This window comes from Ostrea edulis, chromosome 4 (genome assembly GCF_947568905.1).
Source record: "Ostrea edulis chromosome 4, xbOstEdul1.1, whole genome shotgun sequence".
In the NCBI taxonomy this organism is placed as follows: Eukaryota; Metazoa; Mollusca; class Bivalvia; order Ostreida; family Ostreidae; genus Ostrea; species Ostrea edulis.
The window spans coordinates 2,155,035-2,183,019 of NC_079167.1; the positions used below are offsets into that span (position 1 = coordinate 2,155,035).

The 27,985-nt window shown below is 33.6% G+C and overlaps 1 protein-coding gene across 4 annotated transcripts; it reads right to left on the reverse strand.

Annotated features, from left to right (window-relative positions):
- Positions 1–347: 347 nt before the first annotated feature.
- Positions 348–27,797, reverse strand: LOC125671422 (uncharacterized). 4 transcript variants are annotated; one of them, XM_048907157.2, is made up of 27 exons: positions 27,718–27,796; positions 24,333–24,461; positions 24,090–24,236; positions 22,681–22,833; positions 21,230–21,853; positions 20,733–20,946; positions 19,406–19,438; positions 17,652–17,819; positions 16,423–16,499; positions 16,149–16,290; positions 15,005–15,051; positions 14,656–14,832; positions 11,587–11,825; positions 10,189–10,235; positions 9,691–9,750; positions 8,694–8,770; positions 5,979–6,038; positions 5,763–5,880; positions 5,186–5,307; positions 4,809–4,997; positions 4,508–4,637; positions 3,448–3,533; positions 3,265–3,338; positions 2,246–2,297; positions 2,025–2,111; positions 1,763–1,854; positions 348–1,610 (listed from the first exon to the last, which is right to left on the reverse strand). In XM_048907157.2, exons 2-27 carry the CDS (start codon positions 24,438–24,440, stop codon positions 1,469–1,471), a joined length of 3,465 nt encoding a protein of 1,154 aa, XP_048763114.1. In that variant the 5' UTR covers positions 24,441–24,461; positions 27,718–27,796; the 3' UTR covers positions 348–1,468. The 4 variants fall into 4 exon arrangements, with proteins under 4 accessions (XP_048763114.1, XP_048763115.1, XP_048763118.1 ...); XM_048907158.2 differs by lacking the exon at positions 19,406–19,438 and adding an exon at positions 20,337–20,357; XM_048907161.2 differs by lacking the exon at positions 19,406–19,438.
- Positions 27,798–27,985: the final 188 nt, after the last annotated feature.

A 27,985-nucleotide genomic window follows, 5' to 3' on the forward strand; every position in this document is an offset into this window, starting at 1 on the left:
ACATTCAGACAAAATGACATTCGTTCTGCATATCTACAGAAGCTACACTGTCATCCTAAAAAGGTTTCATCTTAATCCCTTGAGTAATTTCAGAGAACACTCCCACGCAAGAATGTGCCAGAGAAAACTGATAAGGAAACATGCTAAGTAAAAACAATATGTTCCAAAATTTTGTTTGGGTAACATAATTATGCCCCTTGTCACAAAAACTATTTTGTGTAAAGTCTAATTTACAATATTTCCAGTTACTGGTAGTATATTTCAACTGGTGTATCCTTGTTAAATTTACAATGTAACTCAAAATCATAGTGATTTCATAAACTGGCAAATGTCGAGAAGAAATGACACTAATTTCACATCTTTATTTGAAATAAAACATAATACAAAAATATATCCAGAACTTCAAAAAGGCACAGGACATGTATATAATTATATGTAAAATAAGAAACACAGTGAAACCGTATATTCATGTAACACTTCAGTCATATGTTATTCATTAATATTAGAATTCACTCATTTGTGGATGAAATCCATGAAAACTTCAAGTAAAATACTATCACAGACTGTAGCAATAAAAAGATGCAAGTGCTCAATTTTTTTTTTTTAAATAAGTGTATCTGCAGATAAGTATTGTATACTGCATGTATAAAATGTTGAAAAACCCCTATGAACAGTCTTCTCGATATAAATGCAACACCATTATATAGAAGTTATACTCAGAACCAACATTTTAACATCACTACAAATTTACATGGAGAGTTCCATTTCTGAGAAAAATATCTGTAATAAATGCCTGCTAAATGCTTAATATCAGCAGTCTCATTTTACTTCAATCAATAATTGGAGTCGTACATCGATCATTACATTCTATATTTGCACTCCCCCTCATAAATATTTTTAAACACACCTGTCACAATAAATTTTCAAACTGTGAGCTCAGTGCAATATTTATTTCAATAAAAGCAGTGTGTAATAAATACAAAAGTTCACCCAATTTCTGATTTGTTCCCCAATAACAAAATAAAATTTTATGGATTTGTGACACTGGTGCAATAAGAATACACACATAATTAGAAGTTTAATCTTATTAGCACTGAAAAGTTAGTGACTTTATCTGTTTATAAGAAAAATTCATTGACTGGTCCTCTGCATTGATTATGGTCACAGGTACCCTGTGTAATCAACAACAGGTTTTACTGTGTCACTGGAAACAAGGCTCATAATAACTACTAAATTCAGCATGCTGCAGGATGTGAGTGAATGAAATATATTCATCATTTGTTTTTGAATGCTTGTCTGCTATGAGTAGAGCAGAAGTGAATTTTTCCACTCTAATGGTGGTGGTTACCTGTCCTTGAATGAGGTGACTAGAATCAAGGGCAGAGAACCAGTCTTAGGATATCCCTCTAGATAAGCAGGCATTATTAGCTGGCCCTTTGGTCACATGACTAGGTGTTACAACTGTCAATCAAACACTTTGTGTGACAGGTCTAAGAAACCCCAGGGAACTGTTACCCTTGTTGTTGAGGGCAGGGGTCTGTGTGCGGCGGGGACTGGGGGGAGGCAACTGGGTTAGTGATTCCAGAGTTGACACTGCCCTCTTAGCTTCCCTGTAAATAAACATAATGTAAGTATCATTACAGGTGAAATAGTCAGAAATATATACCTGAAATTACTGCAGCAGCAGGAAAATAGTACATTCCTTCATTTTACAACAATTTCAGTGTTAACAACAGTTAATGTATTAAAGTTTGGTGATCACCTTCCAAGAGCCCCCTCTGCTCTTTCCCTTTCCCTGAGTGCTCGAATAACTCGCTTCTCTGTTGTGTTCAATGTGACAAATGTCCTCACAACCTGAATTGGTCATAAATTTTTTATGTTTAATATCAAAAATATGATGGGGAAAAATTCATTTTAAGGGAGATAACTCCTATAGGCTGCTTAGCTTACAACAATACAGAATGTTATTCACTGTTGGTAGATCAATAAGATCAGAAGTATATCCTACAGGAGCACTGACTTACCATAAGGCGGACATAATCACTTGAATCCAATTCCAGCATCTCTAGAAGCAAACGAGTTATCTTCTCATTCTTCAATCCCAGAGTTCCCTGTTGAGTCACAGTACAGCAAATTATGAAACATGGAATTAATATATTAATCAACAAAAGATGCTCTACATACAGTAACTAGCAAATGTAAGTTTTCAAGTCATTGCAAATATTTATAACACAAGAAATTTTACCACTGAGATAACTGCTTGAGATCTAGCATCTTCATCTGTGTCCTCCAGACACCTACAGAAGTGTAAAACCATATAGATTGTGTTTATCTCAGGGACAATGCACTTAGAAAATTGACAAAGAGGGGTTGCTTATTACAGTCATTTATATGAAATTTCACTAAGACTAAAATGGTAACCTATTTTGTAAAACAAGCAAAATGTCAGGGTTCTTCATCATTACATAGACAAAGTGTCAGAGTTCTTCATCATTACATGGACAACGTGTCAGAGTTCTTCATCATTACAAGGACAAAGTGTCAGAGTTCTTCATCATTACAAGGACAACGTGTCAGAGTTCTTCATCATTACAAGGACAAAGTGTCAGAGTTCTTCATCATTACATGGACAAAGTGTCAGAGTTCTTTATCCTTACATGGACAAAGTGTCAGAGTTCTTCATTAAATGGACAAAGTGTCAGAGTTCTTCATCATTACAAGGACAAAGTGTCAGGGTTCTTCATCATTACATGGACAAAGTGTCAGAGTTCTTTATCCTTACATGGACAAAGTGTCAGAGTTCTTTATCCTTACATGGACAAAGTGTCAGAGTTCTTCATTAAATGGACAAAGTGTCAGAGTTCTTCATCATTACAAGGACAAAGTGTCAGGGTTCTTCATCATTACATGGACAAAGTGTCAGAGTTCTTTATCCTTACATGGACAAAGTGTCAGAGTTCGTCATCATTACATGGACAAAGTGTCAGAGTTCTTCATCATTACATGGACAAAGGGGGGGGGGGGGGGGGGGGGGGGTATTACAGTGTCATGAATTTGGGTGCATGTTGCTGGAATAAAAATCTGAATCATCAAAATTAAATGAAAAATAGGAAGTGTTTACAATATGCATTTCCAACTGGTTCAAAATACTGAGGTGGGGTGCATGGGCACTTATTAATGAGAGGAATTTTGTAGGGATGAGAATTTTTAGATTTTTTTTTAAAATTCACGATTCACACTATTTGCATTATAAGGTGAACTCACTTTTCTATAGTGTCACAGGCTCGTCTGAACATGCCCAATGCTGTCAGTGTTTTGGCAGAGGCAACTCTTACTTCCTATACAAAAAGAAAGTTATCCATGAAACAACTTCATTTCTGAGAGTACGCATCAATATGCTTTACGAAGAAGTGAGTTCCAAAACAATTAATCACACGGGAAACATACAACAGTCGGATCATCCCACAGTCGACGTTCTAAAATCTTGTAGACCTTCTCCACAACCTCTGGATCCTGACAGACATGCCTTATACCTGCCACATACATGTAAATGATGTTAATTTTAAACTTAACTATCCTGACAGACATGCCTTATACCTGCCACATACATGTAAATGATATTAATTTTAAACTTCACTATCCTGACAGACATGCCTTATACCTGCCACATACATGTAAATGATGTTAATTTTAAACTTAACTATCCTGACAGACATGCCTTATACCTGCCACATACATGTAAATGATATTAATTTTAAACTTAACTTTTTTAAATGAATTTCAAAAACAAAACTTGGTACAATTATTTTTTTAATTGCCCCCTTGCAACAAATTAGCATTAAGAGTAAAATGCATTGGCAGTTTGTTCATGGTTTCAGTTTGGTGTTTACATCTCTTATATACAAGACTTTTTGAAAAGCCACATTTAAAACTTGATATCTTGCAAAGAGATATAAATTTCCATTTATTTCTCACTTTTCTTATTTTAAGTGTAAAAGGTCATGGGAGGGGAATTGGAAATTATCAAACTTGTTAGATGATGCTGAGCTGTTTTGCTAAGAAAATGGAGAGTGCATGTATTATTTTTTTTTTTAAATTTAAACAATATTCTATTATGAATAACATAATAAGGCATGTATTCATTACATTGAAGAAAATGATATTTTAAAACCAAGTTTGAATATTCTCATGACATCTGAATATTCTTTATTTCCAGGCATAAAATCAGTTGTGGAAAAATGTGTTGATTTGTGAATGAAGTCACTGAACTGAATCATTTTACTAATCATATACAATTTGAGAAAAAGGCTTCAACAATTTTGACAAAAGAACTATGTTAGCATCAAAAGTGGGTCATACAATACTTTGTTCTTTCGATATTGAAATAATTAATTAATATCTATTGTGCATTTCTTTATATGAAAATAAATGCAAATTCAGTATTAAAGTCATTTCCTACAAGAAATAATCATTAAATTGGATCCAGCAAACCAAACTGCACTCTTACCCAGTGTAATTAGCAATTCCATTGCCAGCACTCTGTATTTCCACACATAAGATGATTTGATCATGTCTAAAATGCTGAGGACAATGTCTTGGTCCGTACAGTTCAGCTGCTTTACAAGGATTTCCAAAGACTGGAAAAAAAATGTGGATCAATATCGTAATTTTTTTCATATTTATCAACAATTTGTTGATTGCATTTTACCAGCAGTGATAAGTAAACAAAAAATTGTGAAAATTCAGATACATGTAGATCTACAACAGTTTTGATGCAGTATATAACTATGGTTGACTGTATGCCTGACCTTGGCCTTTTTGTGAGTGTCTGAAGTAGTGGACTCTAGAGATCGTTTGAGTTCTGCTCTAGCATTGTCATCATTTACACACAATCGCCCTAGTAATACAGCTGCTTCTAAAGCGATGGGGTCGTCTGCTGCAGGGTTCCTACAGAAATGGCTAAGAACCTTCACTAGCTCTGGAAATGTGCTAGTCTTCTGCAAGATCCATAATGAAAGAAAGTTTAATTATTGCAGAAAACAAACTATAACACAGCAGCAAGGACCCATCACTCAGATAGGTCTTCAATCAATCTGCATTAACAGGAATACTAATGTATGTAAAATATTTTACCTGATTTTTATTTGGGTTGGTAAGAAACAAAAACTTGTTTTTATATTTTTACCTTATTGACATACTGTACATTTTTGCCATCAATCATAGTTTTAATGAGATCCAATCTAATGTCCACATTTCCCATCACTAAATACTTTAGAATAACTTGTTGGACATCTTCCTCCCAACAGCCTGTGTAAAACATAAGGAATCTGATACTTAATAAACTACAAACTGATTATCAACAGCCTGTGTAACACATAAGTAATCTGATACTTAATAAACTACAAACTGATTATCAACAGTCTGTGTAAAACATAAGGAATCTGATACTTAATAAACTACAAACTGATTATCAACACTATATGGACCTTAAAGTTTTTATTGATTTAAAATCATAAAGTAATACATACATCTCTTGATTTTCAGCGGCACCGCTTCCTTACATGTATTATAATCTGTGTTTTTTAACATTAACTTATATTTCTAAATAAATTTTACAGTGAACGTGATATTAGCAATATTTTTTTTCAACATGTCAGAATATATTACCTTGATATCTTGTAACAGTGCATTGAACCCTCTTGTAGGATTATAATTTTTTTAATTAGTCAATATCATTCATCAGATTACTACGAGCAGCTTACCAACAAGAATGAGAGACTTAGCAGCTTCATATCTCACTCTTTCATCTTCATCCATCTTCATTTTTTCCTTCAGTGCATAAAACACCATAGTGTCACCACATCGTAACAAGCCCAGGTGCTAGAAAATTATGGTTTTGGTTATAGATAAATATTTTGAAAGCATAAATGGTAAATCAACATTACAGAGGAAATTACTTGTCCTAATAAACAGTTTACCTTAGCAGCATCAATCCTTTCATCTGTTCTCTTGGAAACAAGGTTTGTATGGACCAAAGTCTGAAGAAAGCATAAGATATTGTAATTGTTTTTAAATTTGTTACATCTTTTCTATTGTTTTTATAGTCGACTCTGAATCGGAGAATGTAGTAGCAAGCTTTTGACATGGACAACAAGAGGCCCATGGGCCACATCGCTTACCTGAGTCACCTTGGCCCATATCTAAAGATTTTCCTTATATATTCACATGCAAAACTTTGATCCCTATTGTGCCCCAACCTACTTCCAAGGGCCATGCTTTTTACAAACTTGAATCTGCACTATGTCAGGAAGCTTTCATGTAAATGAAACTTCTCTGGCACAATGGTTCTTGAGAAGAAGATTTTTATAGATTTTCCCTATATATTTGTACGTAAAACTTTGATCCCCTATTGTGGCCCCATCTTACCCCAAGGGCCATAATTTTAACAAACTTGAATCTCCACTATGTCAGGAAGCTTTCAAGTTAATTTCAGCTCTTCTGGTCAAGTGGTTCTTGAGAAGATTTTTAAATGACCCCACCCTACTTTTGCATTTTTGTGATTATCTCCCCTTTGAAGGGGCATGGCCCTTCATATAAACAAACTTGAAAGCTCTTCACCAAAGGATGCTTTTTGCCAAGTTCGGTTGAAATTGGCCCAGTGATTCTGGAGAAGTCAAAAATGTAAAAAGTTTACAGATGGACAGACGATGGACAACAGGCAATCAATGAAAAATGTTTTCATCAATTTACAAAAATTAATCATTTGATTTTTGACTAAAATTAAAATTTCATGTGGCAGGCAGATTTGTTTTCATTAATTACAACCCCGCCATAACAGTTCGTTACATGTACATGAGTTACTTCTCATTGTTTCTTAAAGATGTATGTGCTCTGCCTATAGATCTTAGCTAAATTCTAATATTCAGCAATATGTACAGTATAAAACAAGATGTGTTCTTAAAACTTAAAAAAGGTGCCTATAATGATAAAAGACTTTACACAATACAATATATGTAACATTAACACAATGACTAATTTGGACCAGTCCTTGAGTCAAAACCCTGGGATTGCAAAATTCACTATTTTGGTACATCCTTTTCTGCTTTTCCTAAATATATGCATTTAGTTTTTTATACTGTAACAGCAGTACTCAGGTGACATAAAAATGGAGTTTTAGTAAAAAGTATTCAAGAAAATAATTTAAAATCCTGGGAGATTCAAACACAGACTCTACAAATTGGTGGTCACATACTAATCCACTGAGCTAACCAGCTTTGTAAGCAGTCATTTCCATTGATGGTTAAAAAGACTTGGCCATTATGAAGGTGTGTTATTCACATGATCTGACAGTACTAACATTGAATGGATGATCTGACAGTACTAACATTGAATACTACTATTGACTGGATAATCTGACAGTACTAACATTGACTGGATGACCTGACAGTACTAACATTGAATACTAACATTGAATGAATGACCTGACAGTACTAACATTGAATACTAACATTGAATGAATGATCTGACAGTACTAACATTGACTGGATGACCTGACAGTACTACTATTGAATGGATGACCCGACAGTACTACTATTGAATGGATGACCTGACAGTACTACTATTGAATGGATGATCTGACAGTACTACTATTGACTGGATGATCTGACAGTACTAACATTGAATGAATGATCTGACAGTACTAACATTGAATGGATGACCTGACAGTACTAACATTGAATGGATGACCTGACAGTACTAACATTGACTGGATGACCTGACAGTACTAACATTGAATGGATGACTTGACAGGATGATCTGACAGTACTAACATTGAATACTACTATTGACTGGATGATCTGACAGTACTAACATTGAATGAATGACCTGACAGTACTAACATTGACTGGATGACCTGACAGTACTAACATTGAATACTACTATTGACTGGATGATCTGACAGTACTAACATTGAATACTACTATTGACTGGATGATCTGACAGTACTAACATTGAATGGATGACCTGACAGTACTAACATTGACTGGATGATCTGACAGTACTAACATTGAATACTACTATTGACTGGATGATCTGACAGTACTAACATTGAATACTACTATTGACTGGATGATCTGACAGTACTAACATTGACTGGATGACCTGACAGTACTAACATTGAATGGATGACCTGACAGTACTAACATTGAATGAATGACCTGACAGTACTAACATTGAATGGATGACCTGACAGTACTAACATTGACTGGATGACCTGACAGTACTAACATTGAATGGATGACCTGACAGTACTAACATTGAATGAATGACCTGACAGTACTAACATTGAATGGATGACCTGACAGTACTAACATTGAATGGATGATTTGACAGCACTAACATTGACTGAATGATCTGACAGTACTACTATTGACTGGATGACCTGACAGTACTAACATTGAATGAATGACCTGACAGTACTACTATTGACTAGATGACCTGACAGTACTAACATTGACTGGATGATCTGACAGTACTAACATTGACTGGGTGACCTGACAGTACTAACATTGACTGGGTGACCTGACAGTACTACCATTGACTGGATGACCGACAGACACATTTCTTGGCTTCACAGGCAACACAATATAATTCTAGAGATTTAAAAAAAATTCTGTTTTGATAAAATATCCTACCTTCACTCTCTCCCACTTGAGTCCTGAATATTCTCTGTTTCTGCTTTTAGGCTTGATTTTACTCCAAACACTACCAGCTTTAAATGATGGATTTCATAATAAATAATTTGTATCATTAACTAAATGTAATTGATAATCATTCAAATTTCAGTCTGAAGTTAAGAAGCAGAAACCACAATACAAACTACAAGTATACCTCAACAAACTGTATGGACAGTTGGGATCAGCTGTACTTAATTTCATAAAGCTAATAAACATCAAATTCACACAAGTTCTAGACCCCATAATGCAAGTACTGTAATATGATTGATTGAATATTGTTTTACGTCCCTCTTGAGAATTTTTCACTCGTATGGAGACGTCACCACTGCCGGTGAAGGGCTGCAAAATTTAGGCCTATGCTTGGCGCTTACGGTCTTCGAGCAGGGAGGGATCTTTATCGTGCCACACCTGGTGTGACACGGGGCCTTGGTCTTTGCAGTCTCATCCGATGGACTGCCCCATTTCAATAGTAGCCTCTTATGACAAGCAAGGGGTACTGAGGACCTATTTTAACCTGGATCCCCATAGGACTACTGTAATATTAAACTTCTACTATATGAATTGTAAGATTCCAAAGTTGGTACAATCACTGAAACACATCAACAAGGGCAGATCCATTTTGCAATGGTTTATTTGTAAAAACCCACCTTATTTGATTGCAGGCAGCTTGATTTTAATTATTTATTTTGTATTTTAGGAAGTCAGACTGCATATCAATCATTCATATATCATATGACAAATATGTTCTTTCCAGGAGGTTGGGTTATTTTTTATATATAACTTCGTCATTTTCAAAATAAATGACAATTTTTTTCCAGTTCACACCAATGTTCTGTTTTTACTGCATTTATCAAGTTACAGGCAAAGGCTTACTTGGATAGATCATACTAATTAAAAAACATAAAACACAAAGTTAATAAAAATATGCAAATTAGTTTCCATAGCAATATGTTACCTTCACTACCCTCGTCCTCATCTTCAGGACTAGTAGTTTTAATGTCAAGGTCAACCTCATCTACACAAAAATTCAAAAATGGTGATCATGCAATAGTGACAGTTAAAAACAACAGGGGTGTTAAATGTCTGTTAATTTTGATTCATATGTTTGTTAATTTCTCCATCAAACAGGGATTTAAGGGTAATTCTTTAAAACATGGTAAAAAAAGTACTTCTTTATTCACTGTGACATTTTATGTGAAATGAAGAAAAAAAACAATAATCACTAGTTTCTATTATTCACACTTCATACTTTAAAAAATATCTTAGTATCAAAAGAAAATTGACATTACAGTTTTTAACAGTGTGCTCTAGTGAATTTGTCAATCACACATTTTATAACAATCTACTCTGAGATATTGAGACATTATCAATGTAGTTATTCAATATAAAAACTGTGCCTTCATTCAAAGTGTAAAATTATTATTTCAATCTGATGATGATACACTGTATATACCTTGAGATATTTTTGTGAGAGTTCTAGAAAGTCCCAACTTGCGAACGCTGTTAAAGAGAACAAAAAAGATGTTTCAAGAGTTTGTAGATCGATAATCATTTACCTCTAAAGTTTTATTTCACATGTGCTTCAGTTGTCATATATATCCTAATAAAAGCATTGCATTATGCATCAAGAAATAGAGTGAATCGCCGAGTTTAATGAATCTGCATGAATCAACAACCATGGGCCAAGGACTAACAAATCCATAAAGGGATGGCACTCCAAAATCAACAGACATTTCAGCGACCTTCATTCGAACATCTAAAGGCTCAACAGTCAGGTTACAGAGTGTACAAACTATTCCCCTTTTGGCTTAATCAAAATATCTTTAGAAGTGCATCATCATTAAAAATGTATGATAATGACATAATTTTCTTAGCAGTTTGAACAGTATGACTTCATTGTATCCATTCAAAACAGCCAAAAACTGAAGATACGTATATTTTCAAAATTTGATTTAATTTACATCTGTTTATTGATGTTATTGACATCATTTAGTTTTTGGATCCAAGGCAATGTCTATAATCAGATTCTTTGTAATATATAATGTCAAAATGTGGTATTTTCCAATAAAAATCAAACACTTGACCTATTAACATGCCCTGTTCATCCATAATTGAACTCTAGCTTTTGAGACAATGGTTTAAAGCTACAAAAAAGTATAAAGTTTCCACTATATATATATATATATATATATATATATATATATATATATATATCCAAAATTGAAATAGAGTCTCAGTAATCGGATACTAATATTTCAAAAATATGAAAAGAAAACACAGAAGTCCTCCGTAAAGCTTTAGCGCTTTCATTACATCTTCAGAAGCTTTACAAAAAAAAAATTTTTGTAAAGCTTTTGAAGATGTAATGAAAGCGCTAAAGCTTTACGGAGGATTTCTGTGTTTTCTTTTCATATTTTTTAAATAAATATATATATATAATTAAGTATAAAGTTTCCACTATATATATATATATATAAATTTTCAGTACCTAGTTGTGATTATTTAGTGCTTTATATATATATAATTAAGCCCAATAAGGGATTTGTTTGATTGAAAAGTTGACATCATTGATAAACAAGTATTGATCAGGAAAGTTTACAGTGGCTCAGGGGAGCTAATAAAATACTAACCAAAGTAATTGATCTACATCAAAATTTGAGCACAAAAATGCTTTCTGCTGTTAGATTAAGAATAAAATAAATAAATACATATGTGAAAAGTACATTGAAATGAATAATATGCATTTGTTATGCAATTTACATGTATAAACATCATTTTCCAATAGAGAATTTCAAAAAAACTATTTTAAAATGCCACTTTTATTATAAGTATTGTACACTGGTTGACTTACACTTCTGATCTCTGGCTACTAGTAGCACTTTTCTCTCTCTCAATCATCAGTCGAAACTTCTGCTCTGTTGTACTAGGGCCCTTAACTCTACCCCGACTCCGCTCTTTATACAGTGTTAACTTTGTCTCTTGTGCCAGATTCCGCTGGTCCACGATACGCACAGCTGGCTTTCTTCTCTTCACTTTGGATCCATCTGTCAGAAAGCTGTCAGCCAACCTTGGATATTCCTTCCCTGTTGTCTGAATTTTTAAAGAAATATTTGAAATACTAGCTAGCCTGTAAGTACATAGTATTTACCTTTAATATTGACTACAATAATTATTGTCTGTTCTGAAAATTTCAATGAAATACAGAAATTAATCGATTGTTAAGTAGAACTGTTTTAATGATGGGACTAATAACCCTCCTGGGGCTCGTTGATATACATGTATGGGGCATATTTGAAATATTGTTTACCTGAATACCAGAAACACATTATTCATGTTTCATCTGATTACAAGGTGCAGGATACACTAAATTCTTCTGATCTCATATTTATCAATAATCATGGTGTGATAAAGAATGCATATTTTCAAAAAAATCCATGCACTAATTTCTTAGAAAATGTCTTGACAAAATCATATTCATAGACAAATGAGCAGACAAATAGACCAGTTAACACCACTTTATTTTTCAATTCAATTATATCCCATCCTAAACTTATGCAGTAGCTAGTCTCTGTGAGAGAATGTGTCAAATCTAAAGTACATAAGTTTGACGGGGAAAAAATATCCATAACTTCCTTGAATGTTAAAAAATCTTTTATCAAAATAGTAGGTGCACAACTTCATTATTCATATGAGATATACACAAAGTTTTAATTAAATGTGCTCATCAATGTTCAGGATATACTCTGGACAAATTACACCTATGGCTGGACAGATGGATGGATGGACAAGGTGATTCCAGTATATCCCCCCTAAACTTTGCTTGTGGGGGATATAAATATAAGCAATGTTACAATGAGATATAAGAGGAATTGACCAATACATATATTAGTTTCTATATATTAAGAAGAAAAAGAGGATTTAATGAAAAAACATTTCTATTTTTCAATAATAAAAAGAATGCTGGAAATGAAATTTCCTTCAATTATGTTTTACAACTCCTATTAAATTATTAGTCATATAATTAGTAAGAAGCTTTTATTATGTGTTTGATTCTATCAGACTTAAATGTGGCTTAAAGTTACTCACTACACCGAGAAATAGTTTCTCAAATAAGTACGAATTGATTTAATCATAAAAGATATGATGATATATAATAAGTATATATGTCAAAAAGGCAGAAAATATGCAAATTGGGATAAAAACATGATTTTCAAAAAAAATTATTTCAACACATAGGAACAAAAGATTCTGGCGGATTTGAACTCGAGATCTGCGGTTCACCAGCCCAATGCTTTAACCACTGAGCTACGATGTTGGACAAACAAATCGATCGACACAAATACTTTCACAAAACATTTAAATTGCCATCTTTTGACTTAGTGTCATAAAGAGTATAAGCTTTAGTGTAGTGAGCTACCTTAAATGGCTTATAACATTCTATTATCTACAACTTGAAACATAAAGTTTAGATTCTGATACTATTTTTAATAGTTTGAAATTAATTTTTTTTCAAATTGAAATACATATACATCACTATAGTAACCCTATGTGAGGGACAACTCTGAAGTAGACATTGAAAATATGCTAGTGCAAAAGGTAAATATAAACATGATCTTGTAGACATTATGCATTACCAAGGATTTCAACTCTGATCAGGCACTATACATTCTGCATCATACACTCAGTCAATGCATTCTCTGCTATTTAAGATTTTTATGTTTATGTAAATTTTAGTGATAATTATCTCTTTGGCTAGTTTTTAGCTATGTAAATTTTAGTGATAATTATCTCTTTGGCTAGTTTTTAGCTATGTAAATTTTAGTGATAATTATCTCTTTGGCTAGTTTTTAGCTATGTAAATTTGACTTATGTCTAAATATCTTAAAATTAAAAATGTACAGCATGTACATTTTAAACCTTTCATAATTTCCCTCTCTCAGTCAGGCTTGGACACCAAATGAGACTAACAGCCAAACAGACTGAAGACTGAAAGTGATTCCTATTCAACTCTTCCAAATTGAGTACATTGCACTAGGTACAAATATCAGATATTTCATAACAGTATGATTATACATTAAATAAAAAGTAATTATGAAGATTCCTACAATGAAATTTGGAAAAGTCCCTCCTCCACTACTGTGATAAAAGCAAAAATATTAATTTTTATATGGAATACTTACATATTGCTGTTAAAATGTCAAAATGCTATAGTATTGTGAATTTCATAATGTACTTATATTTTGCTTGTTTTAAGAACTCATGTAATTTTCATTACTTATGATAACAAATTAGAGGTAGAATCAGTGTGTCTCATCACTGACAACTGTAAACAACAATAGAAACAGCTGAGAAAAAGTAAACCTGTAAACAACAATAGAAACAGCTGAGATAAAATAAACCTGTAAACAACAATAGAAACAGCTGAGATAAAATAAACCTGTAAACAACAATAGAAACAGCTGAGATAAAATAAACCTGTAAACAACAATAGAAACAGCTGAGATAAAATAAACATGACAGCATTTTTGACAGAGTCCAAGTTCAAGTGTTTAAGTCCAAGTTCAAGTGTTCACGTCCAAGTTCAATTCCAAGTTCAAGTGTTTAAGTCCAAGTTTAAGTCCAAGTTCAAGTGTTCAATTCCAAGTTCAAGTGTTTAAGTCCAAGTTCAAGTGTTCACGTCCAAGTTCAAGTGTTCACGATAAAAATTTTATTACAAATATATACACTCACACAACCACTTGCTGTTCTCTCAGACTTTCATTTATACATTGAAGTTTTATTGATGTTATGAGGAAATGATCCAAACATGAATGCAACACTTTTTGGCATAAGTTTACATCTTTAAGGCAACTTCATTGACTGTGGATAGTAAATTTTACCTGGGGGTGTACTGGTCAAGTTTCAGTACTGAATTACTTACCGTTCTAGTGAGGGGCAGGACTTCGGGGGGAGGGATAGGTTTGGGGTAGTACACCAGTCGCCCTGACTTGGATGTTCCCAATCTACGTGACTCTACTTTAGGAATTTCTACACTAGACACCGTTTGCATGGTGGTTGGACGATTCTTGTCCTCAACAGAAGTACTGGAAGTCCCAGTCTGTGAAAATTTGATACAATGTACATGTATAATACCTTTTCTTACAAAAGAATGAAATTTTCTTCTAATTCATTGTTTCTAAAGTTTCAAGGCCATATTATAATTCACTACAAAATTTCATATAAAAATTCAAATAACATCAATTCAGCCGTATAATTCATGCAGCCCTAACCTTAGCTCCCAGCACAGACGAAGCCATTGTAGCTTCCTTTGTTGAAACTAGAAAAGAAAGAGAAAAACGTACACAATGTCATATGTTATACCAGGATAGGAAATGTTTTCAGCTGTGAAGAGTGCATGTTCTGGACACAGAGGATCCTTGTACACACCAATTCAACATTTACACTGGTCAATGATTTAGACATTTACACTGGTCAATGCTTTAGACATTTAAACTGGTCAATGCTTTAGACATTTACACTGGTCAATGCTTTAGACATTTAAACTGGTCAATGATTTAGACATTTACACTGGTCAATGCTTTAGACATTTACACTGGTCAATACTTTAGACATTTACACTTGTCAATGATTTAGACATTTACACTGGTCAATGCTTTAGATACTTACACTGGTCAATGCTTTATACATTTACACTGGTCAATGATTTAGACACTTACACTGGTCAATGCTTTAGATACTTACACTGGTCAATGATTTAGACACTTACACTGGTCAATGATTTAGACACTTACACTGGTCAATGCTTTAGACATTTACACTGGTCAATACTTTGGACACTTACACTGGTCAACATTTTAGACATTTACACTGGTCAATGCTTTAGACATTTACACTGGTCAATACTTTAGACATTTACACTGGTCAATGCTTTAGACATTTACACTGGTCAATGCTTTAGACATTTACACTGGTCAATGCTTTAGACATTTACACTGGTCAATGCTTTAGACATTTAAACTGGTCAATGATTTAGACACTTACACTGGTCAATGCTTTAGACATTTACACTGGTCAATGATTTAGATACTTACACTGGTCAATGCTTTAGACACTTACACTGATCAATGCTTTAGACACTTACACTGGTCAATGCTTTAGACATTTACACTGGTCAATACTTTAGACATTTACACTGGTCAATGATTTAGACACTTACACTGGTCAATGATTTAGACAATTACACTGGTCAATGCTTTAGACATTTACACTGGTCAATACTTTAGAAATTTACACTGGTCAATGCTTTAGACATTTACACTGGTCAATGATTTAGACATTTACAGTCAATGCTTTATACATTTACACTGGTCAATACTTTAGACATTTACACTGGTCAATGCTTTAGACACTTACACTGGTCAATGCTTTGAAAGAAGCTGACTTCCCTCTGTCCATCTGTTGGTTTCTTCGATGGCCGGACTGATAGCATTGTGGCTTGAAATATTTTGTTGTACATCTGATGAACTTTTATAGATAATTTGTCCAATGCCCTTTTCTACAATTAAATATCATTTTATATTTTTATACCTTTTTGTTGAGAAGAAAACACATCTATGGAGGAAAGTAATGTGATTTTGAATTGAATTCTGATTCACGGCTACTATTTCTTTGATCACTATAATCTCACATGAATATCTGTAATGTCTCCTCCTGACTTCTGGTTTTCAGGAACATTCCATGGTAATGCTTCAAACTCCCCTGTGTCTGTATATAAATCAACAGATGAAAATTTATCAAAGTTAAATCAAAATATGATTACAACATAATATAATAATATACCCATAATGCCTAGCTGTCTAAAACTAACATTAACATTTGTTTGCAGTTTCAAATATCGTGGTTGAGTTAAGGCTTTCCCCATAAAATTTTTAATACCAGTGCTGTACATAAATATACTTTACCGCACTGGCACATTGCATGACGTCACAACGAAAATTACGTCATGACGAAGGTCATGACGTACATATCTACAGTCCTTTTGTGGTTGGAAATGTCAAAATATTGTTTCGTTATTTACCACCGCTGTCAAACGGTAAACTGCAATCGCGTAAAAGTTTCTGTCAAATGGGTTATATTAATTCTCTTTGATATTGAAAAAGTTTCAATTTTTTCTTTATATAGCATACATGCTAAAGTAATATCCATATTATATTGTGATATTGATATCGCCCCTAATCTACACGTATAGTTACTTTCACAATGGACTCATTTGCATAAACAGGGTTTCCGTACATAAAAATTTAATCATTGGCACGACACCCCGAGGTTTTTAAGTGAAAGATGTTTCATTTATGTGACATGTGAACTTCAGTGCCAAAGGAAAGTTAGGGGAGCAAGTTCTGGCTTCAACAGAAAATATGTTTTTCAGGCTAGATTCAACTTCGTATGTGCAAAAATCGCTGCATCTTGCATATTCAATGCAAAAATTAGACATGTTACAAGTCACAATAAACTTGCTCTCAGCACTTTTCAAATTAAGAAATTAATATGCTTTGAAGTTATATTAACTTCAACTTGCATTGATATCTGGATATCGTGCCAATTCTACGATTTATACATACACGATACGTTTTTATCTTGATATTTGATCACGTGATAGAGAGTTGATGTTGAGACTGTCGGTCTGGTGAAAAATGTATAAGAGGTCAATATGCACTTAATGATATATACATATTGTTTTTGTATAAAAGGGTTGTGTTTACAGATTGTCACAAATTGATCTGTTTATTAATGCTTTTTTTCCTGATATATTTCTATGGACCTACTTAACACAACTGCGATATTTATCTACATTGTACTTTGTCCAAAATACATGTCCAAAGAAATATATTTGTTAATATTCTATAAAAATCTCACATTTTTCCAGAAAGCTTCCAGGCACTGCTAGCCCCATCTGGTGGTATGACAGGGGATCTAACTGTGTAAGAACGTCAGAATATTGTCCATACTCAAAGCGATGATGCTCTGATTGCCAATACTCCAAAATAAGATCTCGTTCCTCCTCGGATATTTCACGCAAAAATGCTGCATTAAAATGATGTAACATTTAACAGGTACTTTGAATAGTTTGGTGAAATTTGTAATGTAACATTAAATGAATAACAATGAAAATCATAATTGATACTAAAAATATTTTTTGTATAAAGTTATAGAAAGAAATTCAAATAATTTATTAATCTATACACATTAATTTGACATGCTACAAGTATATAAACCTCTCTGAGAAAAAATCAAGCAAAAAGAAAATTAGATTCGTGTTATAATAGATGTATCTGTATGTCATTATAATGTACATACACTTTTATAAGCTAAGTCTACATTCTTTAAGAATGAAAGCAAAATAATACATGTACGTGTAATCCCATTTCCAACTGATTACTGATGAGACAAAAGCACTCTCTGAAAATATGCTGCTAAATTAATTCAAGCATTTGGTGAGATCATAGGCAAGATAACTATACATGTATCAGAATTTAAAGACAAGAAATATGCACATTAATCCTGGATTCATTTTCAACTTGTATATTTTAAAAAGCTTTGCAATTTGCTAATGAGATTTTTTTTAATGAATAATGAGTGTAGATTCAAAGGTTTGGCCACAGTTTTACATCGGGATATAAAGGAAAAATCTCCAAAAAAAAATTTCTCAAGAACAAAAGGGCTAGGGTTCCTCAGGTAGTGTAGATTCTATGTTCAAATCATGGTCCAGGATGGTAGGATGGGACCAAAATAGGGAATCAAAACTTTTACATCGCAATATATAAGTATTATCAATAAACAAATATCTTCAGTACAATTCAGTAGTGATTGATTATTAACATTAATACCGGTGTTAATTAATTAATTGCTCTTAATTACAACTCCTATTGATTAGGGGGTTGAAAAATCTGTTCCTTGAAATCAGGCTTTAAAATGTCATATATTTTAAAATGCTAATTGATATATCAATAAATAACCATTTAATTTGTCAAATAACCTTATATCATTGAGTAAAACTTGGTTAATCTTCATTTTCCATTGGTTAACCTCATTTGCAATTGATCGAAGAGTAAAAATGCTTGCCGTGTTTTGGTCTGTAAACATATGTTCCCCCCATGAAACAACAAAAGGTTTGGTATCAATTTGCTAAATGACAATTTAAAATACCTGTTAAAATGAATTTGTGTTTCACCGGGGGAGGGGGGGGGATGTTAAAAAAAATTCTGTTTTCCATTGATTTCTATAGTGAAATATGTGATTTTACTCCAAATGTCAGAGTTTTATGAAAATCCATATAAATATCTATATTGACATAAAATAATCATTTAAAAAAGATAACTTCTAAAAATTGACCAGAATGTAGGACAATACTATCAATCACAGTTCTTTGTTTCAAAATTGAAATGCTTGAAGCTTTGAAAAGTTTAATGCAACAATTTCAGTCAATTAATTCTGATACACTAGTATGTAGTTGTGATATTCAATCAAATACAAATTTACAGTACATATATTCATAAATTACTCCACTCTGTAAATGCTATAAATGTAACAATAAGCATATTCCCTTTCACCATATGTATGACACACAAACCAATTCCCATCTTCTACTACAAACATTGCATACTCGTTACCTGGCTTGTAACATTTTTGCTTGTAAAGATTTCCTAGACACAGATTTAACATAAGAATTAAAATTTCTTGTTTTGAAATAACAGTAAATAGTAAGTGCATGTCTCAACAAATAATATTTGGTGTGTAGATCATGATTATGTTCATGAAATCTAATGAAATGCTGTAAACATTTGATCTACAAGTACGAGTTGTGTATACTTGAAGGGGTATGAATAAAGACATGTACACGAATACAGATGATGTGAACAGTGTATACATGTACAGAATACATTTATACGAGGGCCGTTAAAAAATCACAAATTCTATCAGTTATATACCAACTTTGTATAGTCAAGATTAAGGTTTATCAATTGAAAGTAGGAAATCTGTCAGCTGCTGGGTTTAAAATGAAACAAAATAGTCGGATCATAGAGTTTCTGGGGAAATATCTTCATCTAAAATATTTTCAATAATTATGCATGATGAATATGTTTACATATTGCATACTAAATTTGGTAAGCATGATCATGGTACATACTAAGTGCCACATTGACACCATAGATAAGGACTTGTTCAAAGAAATGTGATGGCTGGTGGTGGTGTACCTAAGTGTGCATGGTATATTATCAATATGTTCCATCTTACAGACAGCACAGAAAATTGTTTTTCTCTAGTCTGTAGTGAATATCATCATCTAATTCTCTTTAAAAATCTTTATAAGTTAGGGAATTTTTTTTTTAATATTTGAAATTTCACAAAGACTGATAATTTACTCATTTAAAAAATGTAGTTTAATCATATGAGCAGTACTGTACAAAATATTTGCCAGTTTCTCTCTCTACATCAGTCAGTGACAAGTGCATAAAAGCATGTAATTGTAAGGAAAATGAAAGCATGCAAGTAGCACAGAAATCACTTTACTGTGGTATCTTTTGAGAGAAAAAATCTTACGACTAATGGGAAACTGACTGACTGCGAACATTTAAAATAAACATTAATCAAAAAAGTGAGGGAAAGAAAATCAAACCAGAAAAAGGAAAGAATAATGTTTTTCTTTTATATAAATTAAAGCTTTTATTACCGGTAAATCATTTAGAGTGTGTAGAACTAGCAGATAAACGTTGAACAGTTGACAAGATCATTTATAAACAAAAACAAAAAGTCAGATTGAATTCCTAAAAAACAACAAACACTACATTCTTCTAGCAAATTTAGAATCAATCAAATCAAACTTTAGCCAGAATATATCATTACCAATCTTAACACTTTAGCTGAGTCAGGAAAGCTCCGATATCAAGAGCCAGTATTCAACAGCAAGAGTCTGAAAAGTGCTTCAAACAGCCTCACCTTGTCTCGTATCCTCCCTCTTTGGAGACACAATTGTGACCCTGCTTTTATTTGTGGTCACTGAGACCTCTGTAATAAATGTCTTTTCCTCCGGACCTTTTTCAGTCTGGATGCCATTTCCTTCACCAGCCCCTAATTCTTTTGAGGTTTCCTCTTCTGTAGTTTCTTCCTTAGTCTTCTCATCAGATTCCCGTTCCCCCATTTCTGGACCCTCCTTTGGTACAGAAAAGTAGTACTATATACATGACATTAACAGAAAAGTAGTACTATGTACATGACATGAACAGTTTTACAATATTTTTTCCTTTAGGAAAAGTATTTCAATCGCACTATAGAGTTACAGGTCAAACACTGATTCTCTGTATCTCTTAACTGTTTACATCTCAAATATAGCCTTGCTATGATCTTAAAATATTATGTCCAAAAAAAGGTATCATTTCTATTCACATGTCGATTGAACAGTATTAACCTGAACAGGCAGGAAAACTTATATGTACCTCAGCATTTTCTCCTGGTTCATCTCTGGGCTGTTCCTCTATAACTGGTTTGGGTAGAGATACTATCTCTGGTGATGAGTGTCTGGGAGGAGCACTGATCTCCCGTTTGTCTCGGTTAAACATGGTGGGCAGTTCTCCAATGTGATCCTCTGCCTCAGATCCCCCTTCACTTTGGCTAGCCTCCCTGTTCTCTTCTACTGTTTCAGTCACATGTTTAGGGATAGGACTGGCCTGTGGACTGGAATCCTCGTCATCAGAGTCATCTGAATACTGTGGACCACGGTGCTGCATCATACCCATTTTGACAGGAGAGATGGATGAACTGGCCTCTGAAGAAGGAGTGTCCATCATTCCTGGTCGTTTCATTTGCATGTCATGGAAATCCTCTGATCCACTCATGGATGGTGTGTCCATCATGTGACCCCGCCCACCTCCCATGCCTCTCCCCCTATCTTCATCATCTGAGTCATCTTGTATCTGACGAATTGGAGGCAGAGACTTTTGTCTTGGAAATCGGTCTTCATCATCACTGACATCACTGTCTGATCGGAATGTCAGAGTCAGTTGACCTCGATCTGTAGAACCTCTCGTCCGATGTGACACCCTCTGAGAAACAGCCTGGCCCTGACAAAATCAAGGTACTTAACTCTCCCTTAACTATATCAGATTCTTCACTTTATAAGATAAGAAACAGCCTGGCCCTGACAAAATCAAGGTACTTAACTCTCCCTTAACTATATCAGATTCTTCACTTTATAAGATAAGAAACAGCCTGGCCCTGACAAAATCAAGGTACTTAACTCTTCCTTAACTATATTAGATTCTTTACTCTATAAGATGAGAAACAGCCTGGCCCTGGCAAAATCAAGGTACTTAACTCTTCCTTAACTATATTAGATTCTTTACTCTGTAAGATGAGAAACAGGCTGGCCCTGACAAAATCAAGGTACTTAACTCTTCCTTAACTATATCAGATTCACTCTATAAGATGAATAAATGTGTTCATTCCAAGGTGTTACATGGATTTAATCTATAACATAAGTGCAAAATCAAAACTGACTTAAAAACATATTTCTTCACTACACAGTGAACTGTAGATGATGCTGTGAATAGCTTTAGTAGTAAGTACACATGTACTACACAGTGAACTGTAGATGATGCTGTGAATAGCTTTAGTAGTAAGTACACATGTACTACACAGTGAACTGTAGATGATGCTGTGAATAGCTTTAGTGGTAAGTATGAATTTACCATGCATCATAGATGACACTAGATTTTTTTGTAGAAACTTCAAAAATAATGATAATGAATTTCAACAAAACCACAAGGCAAATACTTTAATACATGCATTTGATATCGATGATACTGGTGCAGACAGTTTGAAAAATTAGACAAAGATGTGTCATTTTTAAAGTTAAATTGTATCAAACCATGTAAGTACCAGTACTTACTCGGAGCCGGACTTTTCCACACAATGTCCCCATGCGATCCTCAAGCCACATCACCCTTTTTCTGGCAGCCAAAATGTCTCCTCCATTGTGTTTGAGTGCCTCCTCCAGATCTTTACGTGCATACTGCAACTCATGGTTTATTTTGAAGAGTATCTGTTAAGGAATGATTGCAAATGTAATACATGTACGTGTTAAACTAGAATGGTTTAAATCAATGTTCTCTACCCTTCTTATAGGTACAAGCAATGGAATTTATTATGTTTCTTTAATCCCTGCATGAATATTTAAAACAAATTTTGGTATGTGTATCAACCAAACTCATCTGATTGATCTGTGTATGAGAAACTACACATCATTTACACACGAAGTGATAGACATTTGTCCCACCTCACGTGTACTAGTCGTGGTAGCCTAGTGATTAGGGTGCTCGCTTTGTGTACCAGTTGTGGTAGCCTAGTGATTAGGGTGCTCGCTTTGTGTACCGGTTGTGGTAGCCTAGTGATTAGGGTGCTCGCTTTGTGTACCGGTTGTGGTAGCCTAGTGATTAGGGTGTGCGCTTTACAATTGGGAGGCCCGGCCAGGTTCCATACTAGTCCCGGTACTGTGTTACACCTAAAACGTTTTAACATAGGTAGTGACTGTTCCTTCCTCAAGTGCCTTAATCAAAAATGGATGTCCAATGTCATGGAAGATTTGGCATGATAAAGAACCATCAATGCTACAGCTGCAAGTGCCATACATAGGTCAACATTACCAACAGCCGGTGATGCCTCAATGAATTAGATTGGTGATGCCTCTACAGGGGTGAAGAATTCTTGAATGGGACATAGCACAACAAACAGCCCTCTAAACAACAAATGCTTTTCACACCTTGCTGAGTATGAGAGCTCTCTAGTGAGAAATAACTCAAGTGAATCTTGAAACTTATACTCATACATTTGCTTTCATACAGAGATACATAAATTGTGAAATATGGGTGTACTCACTGTACCTATAATGAAAATGATATATGTGTACAGGAAAGAATATTACAGTCTTGAGGATTTATCATATGAAAGGAATTTTTATGTATAGATGTACACAGTCAATATAAATGTTTCACTACATATCTCTTTATCATCTACCGTAAATCACATTTCATTTGTGAGAACTTTATTTTCGTGCATATTTGTGAGTTTCCCTTACAACAAAAATAAGGTTCTTGTAATTCAAAATGAATTTTGTTTAGTATAAGTAATGAACAAATTGAACTTTCTTTAAAATTTACTTTTGCGGATAAATCTGACCTAAAACTTTTTACAGAAATAAAGTCTTGCTAGGTATAAGTGATCTAGTATATATAAACTCACATGTCCAAGGTATGAGTGATCTAGTATATATAAACTCACATGTCCTATTACAACACCTACATTTAGAAGAATAAGTGCAGCATCTGATTTTTCCTTCAGAGCCTGTGCTTCAGTCCGAAGACGATCAATTTCTTCCTCACTCTTAGCATTTTCTAAGTCTGTCAGGAGGTTGTATAATGTCTCTTGTTTTTCGGAAACATTTTCCATCTATAAGGAACGTGAAAAAATACTTCAAATTACAAATAGATCTAAAACTATATATCAAAATATGGTATACAATTCATTCTATAAATATATTTTCACCTGCTCTGCAATGAGCATGTCCGAGCGATGCTGAACTGCATACTTAGGCTTGAGAGAAATCCCACTTCTTAGAGTTTTGGGTCTCTCATCAATAGATGACATTGGCATTATTCAGAGCTTTCATTACATCTGCAAAATTAATGATTAATTTAAAAGATTTCACTGCAATCATTCCGAATTTTACTTGAGGATATAGTATGGACCAAAAATTATTCAAATCTTTTTCCACAAAATACCACATTTTAACAATTTAGCAATCTACTGTCAGTGAAATATCCATATGTCGCAAGTTACTTTTTATTTTAAAGTAGTTCAAATTAGTACAATAGCATTAGAAATTTTTTACAATAAGTTTTATATCAAAATAACTATGAAAAATTGTTAGAAATTAACTTGAATACAACTCAACTTCTTAAATATATCTACCAGTACTACAATGAAATATTTTTAAAAAAATGATAATAACATGATTAATGTTGCTAACATTTGTTTCCTTCACCTTCTCTGTGGAATCTGATGAAGGGAATATACAGCATAATTCAGTTTATTCTTCTAGTTATATATAATTTGGTTTTGATAAAACCATTATCGGTAGTACATCACTTTTCAGACTAAATAGTTGAGAACTTGTGGAATTTCACAATGGTAAAGAAGAGTGAAAACAAGGCTAGTGAAATACTGTAGGACAAGTTCTTTATAAAATGTGCATGGGTATAGTCTGATGGACAACTAAAATTATAGAAAGTGATTTTTAGAGACCACAGAGAAAATTATAGTAGCACTCCATTGCACAGTGCCACAGGTAATTGACATTGTATTGGTGTGCAATATTGGAGCATATCGAACATGTTTTAACTGTGGGACCAAAACACAGTTAGCATGATCATGATTGTTTTGATGTATACATGACTGGCTGGCAATTTCACTGGGGAGAGTAACAGTTCTTTGAATTTAGCACCTGTGGTGTGTAATCTGGACAATTTTATGTCCCCCTTGTCCCAATGATGCTTCATACCAAATTTGGAATGGTAGTTATCAAGAAGAAGTTAAAAATGTTCAATTGTTAACGCACGGCGACAGACGACAACCATTTGCAATAGGTCACCTGAGTTTACTCAGGTGACCTAAAAATATAATCATTCACTTTTGTGGTGATAGCTCATATTTTTGTCTGTTTTATGAAAAATCCATGTAATAGATCAAGTAAATGTTGGCCATTTTCATGTTGCGTAGTTTGAAGAAAATTTACTATAAAGTTTAGTGAATAAACAACTAAATCATATAATATTCATCTTTATCATATACCCATCAATGTTTCGATTTTTGATAATGTGGATTTCACAGAGTGTGATCCGGTTTTCTGGATCACACACTGTGGTTTTCTGATTCCGTATCAGTATCCTCTGAAACTGATAACGTCACAATGCATCAACGCAACATTTTTTGTGGAAAATATTGACCGCGTTACACAACATAATTTCACTGTATATCTGTGTTTTTGATAATTTGGATTACATTTATTGTCTTATAAATGTGGATTTAAAATGCATAGGGGGTATATAATAAATTTATCATTACTACAGTAACTTGATCTGAAGAGTTGGATCATGTCTCGTTGACAGATGCGGATCATCAGATCAAACTCGACACTTCGAAGCGTCTCGTGTGATCTGATGATCCGTGCCTGTCAACTCGACATGATCTGACTCTTCGGATCAAGTTAATGTACAACTGTAGTAATAATATATATCTATTAGTACTATATATCAAGTTTTCCAAAGAGGAAGGAGATTTCTACTTTCATTTCTGAAGTTTCTGTCTGACCTTGTTGTCTATTTCAAAGATATATCAAAGATGCTAAAAATGGCAAATTTCACATTTATTGGTGCATATGCACAGCAAAATGAGTAATTAAATGAAAATAGTCATATCCGTTCAATATATTTTTTCTTGTATGTAAACTGGTGGAGAAGGGGGGGGGGGGGGGGGTCCGAGTTATATGATCATACCCATAGGTATCTGAGGGCAAAAAAGGATGAAAATCAAAGTACAACAAAATATAATATGTTGACGGTATTACCATTTGAGCGAGCGCAGCTACATATACACATATTTTTGTAATGTTCATGCTTTGGTCAGGTTTAATTTTAACAATATCTATTTGCCAAATATTAGGCAGCAGAAACAGCCTATTTAGTTTTCTCCTGGAGTTTTATATTAAATATTTATTTAAGTCCTGCATCAGGTTCTTGATACATTTAGATCACTCCAAAATACCCAGTATGAACATTTTACAAACATATTATTCATGAATGTGGTCGTAATATTTTTATACTACATGTGTATATACATTATATTTCTGCTGCCTTCACTGTGCCTTGCTTAACTTGCTTGCCAAGGAATTTAGCTTTAGGGCACGTGGAAAAGAAAGAATTTTTTTTTAAAAATCTTTTGGTCGAATTCCATTGATTTTTTGTATGTTTTTAAATAGCTTAAATCGATGGAGTTTGGATATACATTAATTGTGTTAATTACTGTCATAAAAACCTTGATATTGAAAAAATGATGTTTGACCGATGGATTATTTATTTGGAAATAGTGGAAAAGAAGGGAGGTACAGGTATGCTTACAAAGTCCATAATTTCAAAAAGCATATGAATCCCTGGATTATTCTTGTGTTTGATGTGCATAGTTTTCTTTTTTATGTTCGTCTTGCTTTATATCGGTCAATTTCTTTTTTCAAATTCAAAAACATTATGCCTAATGGTGCATGCACTGAATTTTCAAGCTAGGAGACCACAAGATTAGGATGATAATCCATGTAATTTCAAGGTGTGACTTTGTGAGATCTCTGCCATTTCTGACGAGGGACTTCTGGGATTGGCGTCAAAATTTTTACCTTGTTAAAGGTTTAGATTTAGCTCAGATCATTTTGCGTCATTTACTCATCAGAGCTCGCAGTACGAGCCTGTGCTCATTATAAGAAAGTTTAATCCTGTTTGGTCAAAAAATAGAGAACTGTAAAAACAAGTTAATGATTTGAACTGCAGTCACTGCATGAAAATAAAAGAAGTTGAAACAAATCCTCTGACAGCCTTTTTTAAAATAATTTTGTCTTCTGTTTTTTTTTTGTCAGGTAATTTTTTAAGATTATTCCTAATTTACAGGACATAATGTCTGGTAGATCTATAGTATGCTTATTTTTACCGGACCCAGAGTTGGCAAAAGAGAGTAAAAAAGTATAATCTTAATGCTCTTTAAAAATTCGTAGATATTTCTGAAACTAAACTAATTTATAAACTCTGCAAATATTAATAATAAAATAACATGGGGAGAAATCTGCCTCTAAATCTCATTTCCCTGTTAGAATGACAAAAACCGTTACCTTTCAGTAAATTTAAAACAAGTTAACACATCTGTTTACATCTTGTATCGAACGTGCAATCACTGTTAAAGCAATGTATTGCAAATTCCGTATATTAGGACATTATTTACAAACGTTTTTAAGACAGAAACTCGATTCATTCAGTGTTTTCTATTTTTTTCACTCATTTGCAATGACGAGTCTAGAGGCAAGCACCTGCTTACCCAGAATTCCGTAGACTTCGGTCTTTTTTACTTCCGCCACAATATAGGTACGACGTGAAAATTTC

What these genes read in the sequence shown, in the direction of transcription:
- LOC125671422 (XM_048907157.2), bottom strand. Translation starts at nt 24,440, where the DNA reads ATGCCAATGTCATCTATTGATGAGAGACCCAAAACTCTAAGAAGTGGG. An exon ending in AACCAGGAGAAAATGCTGAG is followed by an intron (nt 20,947 to 21,229) that starts GTACATATAAGT and finishes TCTGTACCAAAG; the next exon opens with GAGGGTCCAGAAATGGGGGA. An exon ending in GAGGGAGGATACGAGACAAG is followed by an intron (nt 19,439 to 20,732) that starts GTGAGGCTGTTT and finishes ATCTGTGTCTAG; the next exon opens with GAAATCTTTACAAGCAAAAA.